Here is a 17,262-nt window from a genome sequence, read left to right on the forward strand (position 1 = left end):
GAAGAGCGCAATGATGGTGCCAACTTGGGCCAGTGAAGCAACGTCCTCCACAACTAGACTGAAGAACAAAAAAACAACAGCAACTTGTCTGTTCCTCTTCCCCCAATTCCCCAGCACTGTTCCCATCCCCCAAAATCCCCAATAAAAATCTTTTAAAAAAAAAAATGAAAGAAAAAAATAGACAAGCCAGGTTGAGAGAAAAGATTCATAAATGATATATCTGATAAAGAACTAGTATCTTGAATTTATAAAGAACTCCTACATTCAATGATAAAATGACAAACAACCTAATTAAAAATGGGCACGTTGGTTAAGAGCTGGCTTGGGACGCCAGAGGGCCCTGGTTTGGATCCCACATATGAGGGCCAGTGACACTGTCCTCTACAGCTAAGATGCTGAACAACAGCTCAACCTGGAGCTGGGCTGCCGTGAGTCGCCGGTGACGGCGTAGGCTGCAGCCCCTACTGCAGTGGGTTGCCATGGACTACCGTGTGTAGCCAGCAGCCAGTGTGAATGGCCAGCAGCCAGCGTGAGCTGCCAGCAGTCGCTGTGAGTGGCCATCCAGAAGCCGGTGACTGATCTGCCTCAACCGGGGAAGAGCGCAATGATGGTGCCAACTTGGGCCAGTGAAGCAACGTCCTCCACAACTAGACTGAAGAACAAAATTTGTCTGTTCCCCTTGCCCCAATTCCCCAGTGCTGTTCCCATCCCCCAACTCTCCAATAAAAACCTTAAAAACAAAAAACAAAAAACCCCCCAAAAAAACAAAAAACATTGTTTAAAAAAAAAAAATTGGGGAAAAGACTTGAATAGATACTCCACCAAAGAATGTATCTGAATGGCAGCTAAATACGAAAAAAAAAAAAATGCTCAACATAATCAGTCATCAGGAAAATGTAAATTAAAACCACAAGGAGGAACTGCTACATACCCACCAGAGCAGCTACAGATGTGGCACAACTGGAATGCTCATATACTGCTAGTGGGAATGTTTAATTGCCCAGCCACTCGGGCAAAAGAGTTGGCAGATTCTTTATAAGTTAAACTCACATATCCTGTGTCCCAGTCATTTACCCAAGAGAAAAGAAAATATTTGTCCTCAAAAATACCTGTCACATAAATGTTCACAGCAGCTTTGTTCATGATAGCCAAAACTCTGGAAAAAAATCCAAATGTCTATCTGCAGGTAAATTGATAAACAAATCATGGCATAGTTACACAGTGGAATACTATTCAGCAACAAAAGGCAACAAACTACAAATACATGCAACAACGTAGATGAAACACAGACATGCTGAGAAAAAGAGTTGGACACAAAAGAGTACATACTGTATGATCCCATTTATATGAAGTTCTAGAACAGGAAAAAATAATCAAACGTTAAAAAAAAAATCAATGCAGTGGTTGTTCTCAGGATGTGGGGGGTGGGGGATTCCAATGGGAAAGGACATGGAAAGATGGCAATGATAGATGTTAGGGTTGTATAAGTGTATACAATTGTAGATATTGTACAGATAAGATGTTTGCATTTCATTTTAAAGTCATTTTTACCACACACACACACACACACACACACACACACACACACACACACAAGCTATAAAAATAGTGATAACTGAGTAGGGATTGGATGCATGGAGGTATAGATGATATGCAAATACAGAATGTTGGTAACTATTGAACTATATGATGGCAATACAAAAGAATTTCATTATGGTATCTATTTACTTTGTAGATGTCAAAAAATGTCCATAATAAGAGTGTTCTTTTTTTAAAGGAGGAAAAACACATAGATGGGTGGGTATACTTCCCCAGGTAAGGTTTTCCTAATAGAACACCTTTTGATTTTTAATACTACAACTTCATACAATCCACATATCCTCTCACTACGGTATTTTTCAGTAAATGTGTATACAGGAAAGATTTATATCTACATCCCCAATACAAAGTAAAACATTTCAAACAAAATGTTGTGAGGGAAGAGTCCTGAGTTGTAGTTCAAGCACAGAATCACAGAGAGATGTTTTGAACCACACCTTTGGTAGCAGCAAGAAGGAGGTGCAGCTTGGATGTTGGTGGAGCTATCAGAAACCATGTTATTGTACACAAAGCAACTATGTGTTAGCCATTATATTACCTGGTGAATCTGAAGCGATATTAGGCACTCTACATCCTGACATGATTATATGTTACCTATACACAATTTTTTTATTGTGTTTTTGTTATGTTTAAGGAAATTGGGGTGGTGGTGATGACGTGTAATGAATAACTTTTTCTGCCGTAAAACAATGAGAAATAGGCTCATGGTTACTGTTTTGGGTGGAACATCTGAATTTCAGGTTGGATCACTGATTTTAGGCTTTCTCTTAAAAACAATAATTAAAACACATATACGCAAACCACATTTTTGATGAGCTTAAGAAGTTATTTGATACTGTGAGTATGTTAAACTTAGAAAAAGAATTTCATCAACAGTTTTCTTCCAGGTTTTGTGCCTTAAGATTGAAAAGTGACTGTGAGTCTCAATGTCTACTATGCAAAGCGAAATACAGAAATAAATTATATGTTGGGGCTGATATAAGGAAACCTTTCTCAATAACCTAAGATTTTATCTTTCCAAACTGCATTTCAAGTACGGTCACTACAGTAGCAATGAGTAGAACTGTAAGGAAATGGGGACGAGGCTGGGAAAAGGAAGGACCAGAGGTCCTGGAGAACTATCCCAATGGCATGTAAGACCCGAGGAAAAACTGCAGAAAAGAGAGGAGAGTCTTGAGAGACACCGCTGAACACCAATTATTCCTTCCAAATGGCAGGTTTCTACCCCCTCATACATTCCTATTCCTAGTTCTTATATTCTTTCTACAGTAATCTAAGTTTTTTCAATTACCCTCATTTTTACTTTCTGCTTTCACGGCACTTTTTCTCCATGATCTTAAGATACTGTGGCTCACCGCAGAGCTCTCACATAAAGCTTCTGCAGAACAATAATGAGGATGCAATAATAAAAATTAAATGATTGTCATGCTTCCAAAAGATCAGTAAGAATATAGATCTTTAGCCTAAATACTTTAGCAGCATAACGACAATGAAGTGTGATTAAATTATTCAAAACGCTTCCCCCAATAAGCCAGACACAGAAACAAAAATGGCAGAAATATGCGTAGTGCTCGAAGACTTCACTACAGGAAACACAGAATGAGGCCACCCAATATAAGCTAGGTCTTACACAATATTTCCTGCAGCCTGAAAATAAAACCTTAGCTCTATAATGGTACTGAGGGAGAAAGCTCTTAAATTATGAAGTTCAGGGAAGCTCTCAAATTGGGCAAGAACAACCTCAGAAAAAAATTATTTTTCTTCTTTGGTTCTTGAGAGATACTTGTAGGTATACTTTCACTGACTGCATTCTTCTTTTAATGAATTCAAAGTGAAATTGAAATTTTTTTTACTTTTTTTATTGGGGAATGGCGTGTTTTTCCAGGACCCATCAGCTCTAAGTCAAGTAGTTGTTTCAATCTAGTTGTGGAGGGCGCAGCTCCTTGGCCCATGTGGGAATCGAACCAGCAACCTTGGTGTTATGAGCCTATGCTCTAACCACCTGAGCTAACCGGCTGCCCTGAAATTAAATTTTAAGAAGATAAAAAGAGTAACATGGTATTGCACCATGAGAAACTACTTCAGATATTTTAAACTACATCTGGATTAACTGCATTCAACTAGATCTACCAAAACTACAAAAGGATGAGAAATTCACTTATTACCTTCTACAACAGAATCAGTATTAATCCAGAACTCATTACTTCAGAGCAAAGCCCATGGCGTCAGAAAAACTAGTGTTTGCATGTTGATTCTACCCTTTGTGTCTCAGCTTTCTTACCTGTAATATAGGGATTAAAATAGCACCCATTTCATTGGGTTGTTGTAAAAGTTAAGAGACAGAACACACACACAAAATTTAGCACTGCCTCATAAATTGTAAGTATCAATGTTGGCTCAATTGCCAATAGAGCTCCCCCACTCCTAAACATTCTCTTAATGGGCCGGCCAAGTGGCTCAGTTGGTTAAGAGCTCGCTCAAGAGTTTGAGCTCTGAGCAACAGCGGTTTGATGCCCGGCCCGAGCTGAGCTGCCGCTGAGCTGCCAACAGGTGGCAGGATGGCTCAGCTAAAAGAAAAAAAAAAAAGTCCTCTCTCTTAATGAATACATCTTTTTGTAACGGAAATTGGACAAAATACAATGGATTACATAGGGAAGATGATTTAGTAAGACACAGATAGCTATTGGTTACAATGCTGTAATGACCAGGGGGACTGCATTTTGAAGACAGGAAAAATGCTGCACACACAGTAGAGGTCCTATGACTGTTCTGTGTGTGAGACCAACCACCTAGCCAGCACCAGACTCTTCTGTTGACTTTCGAAGTTGTGAGTTAGGCTGCAGACTATTTTATGAGTCACAAAATGGGGTGAATTTAACTTTGTCTATGGGAAGGGCATGCTGAGGAACTGCTTATGATATTTATTTTTGTCAGGTGTCATCAACCAATTTTTAACTGCTTTATTGACATATAATAGACATACAATAAATTACATCATTTCAAATGTAAAATTTGATATGTTTTGACACTCATGAAACCAATGCCACAATAAAAAATATTGGTCAATCAATTTATTTTTGCACTTTTAGCTATTATAAACCTATCTACGTTAACGAAACTGTAGGAAAAATAATTTTATTGCGATTTTGAAATCCTTTACTTTCTGCTCCTTAAACTAGTGTTCCTACAATGGGATATTTTATTACATGAAGTCTCTTAGGGCATAATTATTTTGTTAAGAAGTACACTTTATTAAATTACATCCATGGATGATCATAATCTAAAAGAGTCAATCTAAGGTGACAGAAGCTTTTGACTATAAATTAGAAAGAATGTTATGTATGGATGCACTAACGGTAGTGATTTATTTACTATTGTACTATGATTCTAAATCACATCTAAACCTTCCAAAAGATTTCAAAAATAATTGACAGGCAATGAGCAGAGGTGAAGGATCAACCGGTGGGACTGGTGTGGTGAGAAAGGCTCTCAGGTACGAGTTTTGTCATGAAGTAGCTACGCATACCCGTGTCAGTCATTTAACTTTTATGGTTTCAGTTTCTTTCTTTTTTAAAATAAATACTACTAGACAATATAGCCTGAGTTTACCTGCAGTTGTAGGTCTTTATCCCTAGCAAATATGGGAAATACCCAGGTTTTTTACAATTAATGGTTCTTAAATAAATATTTAACAATGTTGCTAACCTTTTTTGATATCAGAGGGTTATTCATTATGAATTTGTACCGATTGGACAGTTAACCAAGTTTACTATTTGGAAGGGCTGAAATGCTACATGAAAAAGTTAGATGACATGAACTTTTCGGCAACAATTCATGGCTCTTGCATCACGACAATACACCAGCCTACACTGCACTGTCTGTGAGGGGGCTTTTAGCCAGTAAACAAAGAACTGTATTGAAACACCCTCTCTAATCACCTGATCTGACCCCCAATGACTTCTTTTTTTACCTGAAGATAAAGGAAATATTGAAAGGAAGACATTTTGTTGACATTCAGGACATCAAGGGTAATACAGTGACAGCTCTGATGGCCATTCCAGAAAAAGAGTTCCAAAATTGCTTTGAAGTGTGGACTAGGTGCTGGCGTCGGTGCATACCTTCCTAAGGGGAGTACTTCTAAGGTGACCATAGTGATATTCAGCAATGAGGTATGTAGCACTGTTTCTAGGATGAGTTCGCGAACTTAATTGTCAGACGGCGTATATGCATACACATGCAAAATAACAAGATTTAGTTTTAGCTATCTTGCAGGTAAATGTTATAAAAGGAATGTACTTCCTCTCTCTTGAAGGATGTGGGAGCCAGATACGACACAGCTCTACATGCTAGCCGCATCAATTGTGCACTTCTTGTACCACCCACACTGTTCTGTAACCTGACAAATCACTCCAATTCCCCACACAGCACTATCAGCGCTCTCTTCCCACACTTACACTGTAGGGAAGATTACAAATAAATCCTACATTCATGTGACAGCACCATGCCCAGGCCTGTGTGTTTTCTGGGACTAATTGCTTAGGGAAAGCCAATACTCTAGTGCAAGTCTCATTCCAGTCTACATGGTAACTATATGTTCACGTCTTTTGAAATTAATTCAGAACTCCCCACACTAGGATCACAGTAAAGGCAAAGAAGCTGAGATTTAATCACATTGTCTTCTAGGGGCTTAACATTAAGATTTCTTTTACACATGAACTGGGCCATCGATCGACAGAACCTGCTGGCTGCTCGTCCACTGTCACAACGCAGCCCCACAGCAACAAACTGCTGGCGAATGTCGTGCCCAAAGTATTCACAGACAGGGCTCTAGGAGGGACACAGAGTTTCTGCCTTCAAAGAAGCCACAAGGTATGTTCGACTATTCTCTTTTCGACTTCCTATAAATTAGCTTTAGCTTAGGGCTTAAAAGAAGTCAGATCAACTATAAATACAAAGAGGCCGTGAGCAAAGTAACAATATAACTATAACAACAAAGCAATAATGAGAAGTAATATAGAAAAGGGTGGAGTTGTAAAAGTAATCAAGACATGGACAAGTCTACCTCAACTGAAGAGAGAAACCACAAAAATAAACGGGAGTGTGGGTAAGGAAATACACAGCTGTGCTCTCACCTGGAAATCTTGTAAATAGAATCTAAAAGCCCACTGTAAATGCCTCTTCTATAATGCAGTGTCCTACCATCTAATTTACTGCAATATCCAAAGAACAGCTATTGTAACATTGGCTTTAGCTTCCTGGCACTCATCAATGAATCAATTTCTTATTCTCAGGTTCAAAAGCACACTGGATTTAATATCATGCCATATACAAATTCCTCACATATCATAGAGACATGACTGAAATTGTTTCTCAGCTATGAAAAGAAACAAGGAAATGGTTCCCACAGGAGTTTTCTTTCCCACCTGTCATTCCTGACATAGAGCCAAAAGTCACATGAGAAGATGGGTTATAGCTCCTTAAGAATCCAGTATGGGCACTTTTTCATTCTCTCAGCTTTTCAAGATGCTGCACGGAGTTATTGAGGAGTAAGAAGATGGTTGCCCTCTGGGACATACTTTCAGCGACTAATGTATTAATATAAACAAACTAAAAAGAACTGAAATACAGAAATCCATACAAAAATATTATATTATAAATAATATCAGCTGAAATGTACTAAGGTCTTACTATGTGCCAGATACTGTGGTAAAACTTGACATTATCTTCTCATTAATTCTCATAACACCCTTTGAGGATGATGCTCTACAATAACTAGAGTGTAAGCTCTACAAGAACAGGTACCACGGATTTTGTTCACCAGTGTAAAATCAGTACCTTTTATGTACTGCCTCCAAACGACAGATGCACAGTAAGATACTGGCTGAATGAATATATAATTGCCACTCGAAAAAGGAGGCAACTGAGGGTTAGAGAAGATAAGCAACTAGCCAAAGACATGTGACTCTAGAATCTGTGTTCTAATGTACTTTTATTTATTTTCTTTTTAAACAAGCGAAATAGTTGGGAGGGGAAGGACATTAATTTATTGCCATGTTTAATCTTCTTCCTCTTTCTATCTTTGAATGAAGATAAAGTTGCTGAATAGCAATACAAGGACCAAGTTCAGGAAGTCAAAGAAGGAACAGGAGGGGGCCAATATGGCAATTTGCTAATATTCTGTTTCCTCCGGGAGAGCTCTTCCAACCTCGAGCCTAGAAAACAGATATCTGAAGTTTCTGTCTGTGAGGGAGGAAATGTGACCTAATTATAATAATAGTCATCTATGTGCCATGCACTATGTTAAGCTCCTTCTAAAATGCAACTAATAAACACAACAAAACAAAGAAAACATAAAATGCAACTAATAACTGAGAGAATTAGGGTAAGTTAAAGTAGGTCTTCTAAGTCCAGGGCTCACTGCCCCCTGCAGTGATGACTTCTGTGTATGGCCTGTACAACACTTTCATTACTCTGCAGCCACAGTTCATTTGCTCCCCGCATCTAATAAAATGTCAGACAGAGAAATAAAACAACAGTGCTCCTGTTGGTCTGGATCCCACAGGCCATTCCATCTTGAGTTTTAATAAGGCAGAGAGAATAGAACTAGCATCTTCATGTTCCAAATTATAGCCTTTGGAACATTTCTGCGTACCATACAAGACAGGAAATCTGTGTCTAGGTATGTATAACACAGCAGAGTGACTTAACATACACGATTCCCTAAAGACTAGAACATCACAAATCAGAATTCTCGTAGATTTAAACAAAGGGGGTTTTGGTTGAAGTACCATGGGGAACACAGCATACTTCAGTGGTTAGAGCATGGATCTTGGAGTCTTATTGAAACTTGGTAACTTAGTTGTGTAATATTAGGCAAATTACTTACGCAGTTTTCTTATCCATAAAATGGGGCTAATAATAGTACTTACCATATAGGGCTCTTAAGAACACTGAATACAAATATGTGAGTGCATAGGTAGACTTCCAGTAATAACTCTGTATATTAGCTTTTGCTTTCATTATCATTACCACCACCATCACTTTAGTCTCATCTCCAAAGAAATCTCTAAATATCAGCCAACGGAAATAAACTTGAAGCAATGAATTATATTAGTTCATACACACCATCATCTTTGATTTTTATTAATTTAATGATTATGTTGCTCAGTGCTACTACCCAATATGGGGCCCTTTCATAAAGCTATATTATAAAAGAGCAAGAAAAGAAAAGTAATTCCAGAAGCGACTTCTTTGTGGAAATAGGTTCTAGATGAGGAGAAACTATCAGGGCTTAAAGAAAGAGGTGATACTAATGGTCTCACAGTTGTGTCTGACCAGCTTTGTCTGTAGATATTATTAGGCAAGTCAAATTATTCCTGACTGTGAATTCTATTCTGAGTCAGAGTCTGAGGAGGAAATCATGAAACACAAAATCAGTAAGCCCTGATTTTAAGTAAGCAGTCTGACACTTGGTGCCTCCATGATTTAGCTCCCCTTAATGTTCAAGTGTTGGAGCATTTTATCCAAGAAGCCTTAGAGCACACTGGTTAACAAAAAGCAAAGAAGTCAAACGGCTTGATATTGAGTCCCAACACCATCATTTACTTTGTGACCTCACCAGTAAAAGAGGCTGTTGTGTCTGATACTGAGTGTATATTAGCTGCTGTTGTTATTATTATAGTACATTTTGCTGTACAACAATTTTGTCATGTCTATCTCTTCCTCTAGACTGAGATATTTGAATGAAGGGACTGGATATATTCATCTCTTTTTCTGTGTCCGATCCTAAGAGACACTCGAAAATTAGCTGAATGAATGAGTGATTGAACAAGCAAATGAATATCAAACTAAGATAAACTCAGAACAGAAACCCTGATGTTAAGTTTAGGAAAATAAGAATAACCTTTCAGTTTATTGATGAAATCATCTAGATAGTAATTAGCAGAGGATTGGTCATCTCCTTAGCTTCTCTTATCTCTATTCTGTTTCTAAATAAGGAGCCTATGTGGCCTTGACCCGTATCACGAACGTCACATATACTGACCTTTCTCTGACAATCAGATCCCAAGATTTCATTAGCTCTAACACCATCCCCCAAAACTAAATGACAACAACCACAAAAACAAATGTCACACTTAGGGTTAATTTAAAACTGAAAGATAATTTTGATAAATACCAACAATATTACATAATATATTAACACATTAATTTGGAACTTCTTTGAACTGATATTAAAAACAAGCCTTATTCTTCTAATATATTTCCATGAGATTTTATTTAAGGGCTCCTAAATTATTTTGAAAGATTAGGTTTTACTCAAGCAGCAAATGATATGTTCAAGCAACAATATGATGTTTTCTTGCTTTGAAAAATGATTTTAAACAGTTGAAAAAAAAATTTGTCACAATTCTTCCTCTTGACCTTATTTTACCACATGCTATGCTGTGCTCCCCTTCACCTCACCAAAAGAGAAATACAAAATATGTGCCCCTCACCTCTAACAGCTCATCTCCAACACGCATTCGTCCGTCCGTGGCAGCAGGTCCTTCTGGGTTAATTCCCACCACAAATATGCTCATGCGTGACCTGTCTTTATTACCAGCAAGGCTGAGTCCAAGTCCATTCTTATCCTTTTCAAGTTCAATAATGTGCAATTCTCCAGGCAGATCTGCATATTTTTGCCGGATTTTTTCTATTAAAAAAAAAAAGGTAAAAAAGAAAATTGAATAGAGCAATTGAATCTATATTACAGAGATGTCAGCATTTCCCCATCCTTACTGTGATTCGTCTACAAAGAATGGTCCCTTCTTTGAGGATAAAGTGCTTGAGGTCATTCATAGCCTTATGTAAAGAATTATTTTATCTCCATCTAAGGAGGTTAGTACATCCATAAAACCTTCCCTGATTGTTCAGGTTCACACTGACCTAGACTTTCCATGCATTATTTTCTTACCTGAGACAGTCAAAAACAATGTGGTGGGAACCTTGGCCTCCCTATATCCCCTCAAAAAAAAAAAAAAGTTGGGGGGAGGGAGGGAAAGGGGAACAAAGGGTATTTACTAAGCACCAGCTACGTGCCAAGCAAAATGTTTGGTTTTCAAGATAGCATGCTGAACAAAACAGACATCTATTCTCATGGACTTGCAGTCCAACAGGAAAGAAAATCAACAATTAATTCTAAATATATTTATTTTTTATTATTAGTTTCAGGTATACAGAACAATGCAAGAGTTATCTTTTTCACCCCTCAAAAGAAACAACCCCCCTCCCCCACTTATATTTATTTTAAGTATATAAAAGGTACAGAATAATATTGGGTGGTATCTCAGTAAAAACGAGGAATTAAGAATATTGGTTTAGCTGTCAGCTCTGAATTCATTCCTCAAATCTACCACTTAATCAATATCCAATAATTAATATATTAGTTTATCTTTATGGAATTCTATTTCACCTGTAAAATGGGCACTGCATTATCCACTTCATGGATGTTGGAAAAATGAACTAAAATATACATTAAAAGACTTAATGGCTTATGGATTATAAGTATTCTATAATTCTTTTATTCAATCTTCTGTCTTACGTGCTACCTCCATTTTATGGTCTAAATGACCTATTTTAGGATTTGGCAGGCTATGCTTCACTTGTGTTGGTTCTGTGCAACAAAATCACATTGGCAGACAGGTGTGGGAAGCGAGAGTGCTTTAAACATGGTTTGTACCCCACACTGCACCAGCTCAGGCCAGGTGTGCTGCCAGGGCGACAAGGCTTGAAGACTACTGCTGTGGCTGTGATAAAATTATCTCATCAACAGAATAACAGATTTGTAGATTGTAACTGTGCTGAAACTCTGTATGCTTAGTGAAATGCTCCACTTATATTATATTCACTGTCCTTAGGAGGAAAGCTTGCAAACTGAAAGCTTAACTCAAATAAGTATCTTAAGGAGGAGGGGGAGGAGAAGACAGCCCAGTTCACTGTATCCGACTTAACTAGACTTAACAAGCACTGCCTTATGAGAGAGTAAATAAATGTAAACTTCAGCACTTAACAAAATACGGTAAAATAAAGGACTTGTAATATAGCAAAACTGTTATCTATGTAGGAAAAAAAATTAAGTCATATTAACATTCAAGTAAATACACTCAAAGTAGTTTTCCTGGTCAATACCAAGAATAAGACATTATGTGGGGACTTGAATAAAGAAAGACACACAAGACATGTGTTACCCTCAAGATGCTCACCTAGTAAAACAGGGGAAGCAAATAAATATTAAATTTAAAAAATCATAATTCTAGATGTCAAACTTAAAAATGGCTAAAATGGTAGCTTGGCTATGTATATTTTACCACAATTAAAAAAAAAACTATCCTTAAAACACCCTTCAAAAATTAGTTCCCTTACCAATATCCCACCAAAGGACTAATTTATAGATTTATTATCCTAAATTTTTGAAACCAGAAGCCCTATTTTTGTGACCAATGTTTTGTTATGTCACTACTAAATCCCATTTTTTCAATTAACAAATATTGGTTTTGAATCCAAATTCACATCAGGCTTGTGACACAAAGGGCACACTATGAAATTTGTTTTCAAGGACCTTAGAATCTGTCATTGGAGACAAGCATACATATGACTAATTATAATTTAGAGAGATAAGGGCTATAATAAAAATATCAGCAGCTGATGTCACCAATCTATTTTACTGAGTTGTCAGGAAAACCAGCTAATGTTTGCAAATTACACTGAATATTATAGATTTTCTAGCAAACTCTTAATCTATGCAGAATGCCCAAAACTTCATTAGTTGACATTTGCAATAATCCAGCATCCAACTTCTTCCCACTTCATTTGCCTAAACACTAACGAATGACTTACTCCGTTTTCCTAGATGTTGTCATCATCATCATTATTATTATTTATGGGAGAAGGAGGTAAGCTCAACAGAATAAAGCTCAGCAAAAAAACAAATCCTAGAACCATGAAGAGTAGAGCATACTTGAATGGGTTAAGAAAATATTTTAATTTATTGTAGACTTACTAAATTGCAAAAACTATACTAAATCTTTCAATACTTTTTTTCCTTTCATACTAAAAACCACCCTATCAGGTAAGAATTGTCATCTCTGCATTCTAGATGTGGGAAATAACATCTCTGATGTTAAATAACTTGCCAAAGGTAACCCAGCTAGTAACTTGTATAATTAGGATATGAACCCAGTTTTGTCTGTCTGTCTTCACAGTACTACCTTAAAATATCTTTTTAGATTTCTTATTTCTTTCTACTTCCCTATCCTAGAATATAAACTCCATGAGGTTCCTTGTACATCCAGCTCACTGCTGTCTTCTGCATCTACAACAATGCCTAGCATATACTAGGTGGGTATTATGTGTGATATATGCCAGTTTAAAGCATGAACAAATGGTTTCTAAGGTCTTCTTCAATTGCTATGCCATACTGTTGAATCAATGCCCCAAACAATGCAACAAAAAAGTGACTGAGACCTAAAAGCATTAGACACTTAAAATGTTTTCAAAGACAATGCATTCTTGCAGTTATAAGAAGTAGGAGAATGGTTTCTTCTTTAGATTTGTGTTCAAAACTAACAAAATCCATTGGGACTACTGGAAAAACAAATTACTATATGTATAGTATCTTTTGAAACTGACTATTAAATAAACTGAAGAAACTTGAAAAGCAAAAAGGTTTATCATTTTTTTCAATGTATCGTAAAACAGGAATAGTAATAAGACAATAAAAGTGCCAAATGCTCTGTAACACATATGTTCTTTTAATCTTCAGTTAAATTTTGTTAAGATGTTCAGACCTCAGAATTTGGGTTATCCTAGGTTTTATTTAGACTCATAAGTATAAGGGGCTTGAAAGATTACAGGTCCAACTCTTACACAAACTAAATGCTATGTTTTCACCATATCATCAAACCAGAGACTTTTAATTCAGGCAAAACAAACCAAGAAATCGTGTAAAGCTACCTTCTTATAAAGCACCCCTTGCCCCCACACACTTTGGACTCCATTGTGTAAATTAAGAAATAAGACTGAAGAAATGAAGATCTCGTACAAGGTTATGAAGCTAATTTATAGCTAGAAACTAAAGTCTTCTAATACGTAGTCCCAGTCCTTCTCTACCAAATTATATTAAGTTTCTCTAACAGCATTTTGAAAAATAAAAATGAATTCAAATGTCTCCCTCAGTTAAAGTTATCTTTAGAATCCTCATATTATCATAATACCTCCTTCCATAAAAGAAACATTTCAGTTTATCATGTCTTTGAATCCTCCCCACACCTTTGTACACACCTCCATTTGCAGGTTAGTGGACTGATACTCAGAGAGGTAAAGTGATTTGGCCAGTGTTTGGGCCAGGTCTGCTGAATCCAAGGGCTGTGCTCTCTCCATCACACCACAGCTATTACTTAGATTGGCAGAATTTTTTATAATAAGAGGTTCCCTTAAGGAAGCTGAAACAATCGTTCCCAGGCCCAGCCTCCTTCAATAATTTGCCAGCTGGCTATCTGAAAATCACCCTTGGAGCCTATAAAACAGAATCAGGACTGGGCTCCACCGGCTGAGATTCTGAGCCAGTAAATTTGGAGTAAAGTTCTCTTTGAAACAGGGTCCTTAGATGATTTTCATGTGCAGGTATATCTGTAGATAATCTCCCATGCAATGCAAAATTTTTTCTACAGCGATCATGACACTCAACCATGAAGATCACAGTACCAAAATTTAAGGCAGCCTCTACATATGCCTTTCACAAAACTAATCTAATATGGTGACTGTTTCTGGCTCCACAATCATGCTCAGGATTAAATAAGTAATTTGTTTTAACTATCCAATCGATTACTTTAGAATCTCAATCTCAATCTTTCTACCTCTGTCTCCCACCCTCCCACATGTAGCTGCCTCTCCCTCCCTCTCAGATCTCATAAGTTTTCTGAAAATTCTATTACCAATTACTTCTACTCTGTAGGTACAGTAGAATTTCAAAAGGAGAGAAGGAAACCAAAGTGTGTGTGTGTGTGTGTGTGTGTGTGTGTGTGTGTGTGTGTGTGTGTAGCTCAGTTGCAGTCTCATTCTTTGAAAAACCAAGACAGCGCACGCGAGTTTGTTAACTCAGAATTTTAGAAAGAAATCACAGTAGCACGTCTGAACACAGCTGAGTCAGCACACACTATCCTGCAGCATCAGACGTGTGGCTCCTTGGCAGGGTAACCCAACACTGCCTGGCATTTGCTCTAAGGGCTGCTGGGAGTCGTTTCCATGGCAACCAGTAGTGGGGGAGGGGATAAGTGGGAAGGCAAAGTATAAAGAGAATGAATGATTTTCTTCAAACATTTGCAATTTCACTAAAAATACATTAAAGGAGTGAAATGAAGAATATTAATTTATTTGAAGCCAATGAGGGTCATTTCTAAAATTAAGGAGAAAAAAATCCAAGAACCCATACTTTGTTTCCTGTACACACACACGCACACACACACACCCCATTATACAAGTACTAGCTTTTAGCAACAAATATTAAAAGTGTTACAATGATCCAGGATCTTACTATACCCATTATTGGTATTTCCAGGAAATATTTGTAATAAACAGCCAATCTTTACACTGATTTTCATTGACCTTCACAGTGTGTAATCAAGTGACAGTAGCTACTATCCCAAATAATCTAGATGCCCTTCCATTTCTAAATAAAATTCAGAGATTAGGATATCAGTAACCTACTTCCTTTGGCACCAAGTTTTACTTAAATACATCGGACTGAACATCAGTGTAGAAAAACTGGAGAGAAAAGAGTTTTCTTGATTCAGCTGAACAGTCACATTTGTTTTAAACATGGATTTTCTAGCCTCATGACAATGTTATCTGAAGGAATCCCAAATTGCTCATAATTCTGTATCAAAGCATCAATGCCTTTTTCTTGTCAAAGAAAGCCAATAAGATTTCTCCATTACAGTTTCAGGATATTTTCCTACCATCATAGGATATTAGGTGTTGCTAAGTAACAAAGCCTTTCTCGCAGGAAAGAAACTTAATTCAAGTTACTGCTCAGTATTTTAATAGAAAATGTTCCACACACTGGAATAATGACCCAATACAACTCCAGAAACATTTAGTTACCTGGTGTGTTTCCAAATAATACACAACAATATAATACAGAAAAAAATTTAAATACATTTTCTTATACATTAAATACAGTAACCCCACTTTTAAATAACCTGGTTATGTTAAACACCTCAATTAATTTTCTTATGCAGTAACCAACTTTAATTCTCTGAGAGTTGGTTGGGATGTGCAGATTTAAAAAGTACATATGAAAGAAAACCATAACCAGAAGATGCAGCATATGAACTCCAGTAGAAAGGAGAAAATCTCAAGCGAAAGCCACACCAAATGGAGAAAATAATGAAAACACGTCAGTGTAAAGAAGCTACATTTGGCATGAGAACAAATAAACTTTCTTCTTAAATAGTAGATATTTTTGCCTGTATAAATGTGATAATACCATGTTTCCCTGAAAATAAGACCGGGTCTTATATTAATTTTTGCTCCAAAAAGACACATTTTATTCATTTATTCATGTACAAAAATCTACGTTTATGCAAAAAGTCATGTCTGGCTGATGATCTTAACTGGGGCTTATGTTTGGGGTAGGGCTTATATTATGAGCACCCTGAAAATCATGCTAGGGCTTATTTTTCAGTTAGGTCATATTTTTGGGGAAACACAGTATCATGAGGATCTATAAGGATCTCTCTAAAACATGAGAACTACTGTTAAGTATAATAATAGCTAGATATTGCTCTAAGCACTTTACTACAGTTTAACTCATTTAATCTTTGTAAAAACTCTACATGGTAGGTATTCGTCTCAGTTTTACAGATGAGGAAACTACGGCACAAAGTGGGTAAATAACTTGTGCAGTAACACATCTAGTGAGTGGTAAAGTTGAGATGTGAAACCAGAAAGATTAGTCATGGAGTCTATGATCTTAGGTGAAAGCCAGAGTCAAAATTAAATAAAAGAAGTGTTAGATACAAACCTTAGGGGGAAAAAAAAGAGAAGTTAAAAAATTTCCTTCCTAAGGGCCGGCTGAGTGGCTCAGTTGGTTAAGAGCTCGCTCAAGAGTTTGAGCTCTGAGCAACAGCGGTTCGAGTCCTGGCCTGAGCTGAGCAGCCGCTGAGCTGCCAACAGGTGGCAGGATGGCTCAGCTTAAAAAAAAAATTCCTTCCTTTCTTTCACAAACTTTCAGTCCATATTAGATACAAGAATGGAAAATAAAATCAACCATAAACTTACAGTGACAAAATTCAGGTAGTCAATTAGAACAAAAATCATTAACATTACTTCCTTAATAGACCACAGAGTGAGGGAAAAAAGCCTCAGCCAATAATGAAAATCTAAAATATTCCCATTAGATGAATCAAAGTTAAATAAGTCAATACACAATGAGCAAATTTTAAACTCAAGATACTGTATTAATATTAACTGAATCTTCATTGGCACTATGCTGATCCCTTTGCATATTCAGTGTTAAATACAACCCTCAAGATGCCCATTTACCATAGAATGGATAAGCAAATTGTGGCATATTCATACAATGGAAGTTTATTCAACAATGAAAAACAACCACTGCTGTAGGCA

At 36.9% G+C, this 17,262-nt stretch overlaps 1 protein-coding gene across 1 annotated transcript in view; it reads right to left on the bottom strand.

The window, feature by feature from the left end:
• Nucleotides 1-17,262, bottom strand: part of PATJ (PATJ crumbs cell polarity complex component) — a 351,381-nt gene that overhangs the window by 157,779 nt on the left and 176,340 nt on the right. Inside the window, exon 27 of the mRNA XM_019655480.1 lies at nt 10,095-10,291. Within this exon, the coding sequence (XP_019511025.1) occupies nt 10,095-10,291 (197 nt within the window). The remainder of the gene's footprint in view (nt 1-10,094; nt 10,292-17,262) is intronic.

Source organism: Hipposideros armiger, unplaced genomic scaffold (assembly GCF_001890085.2).
Source record: "Hipposideros armiger isolate ML-2016 unplaced genomic scaffold, ASM189008v1 scaffold_240, whole genome shotgun sequence".
Taxonomy (NCBI): domain Eukaryota; kingdom Metazoa; phylum Chordata; class Mammalia; order Chiroptera; family Hipposideridae; genus Hipposideros; species Hipposideros armiger.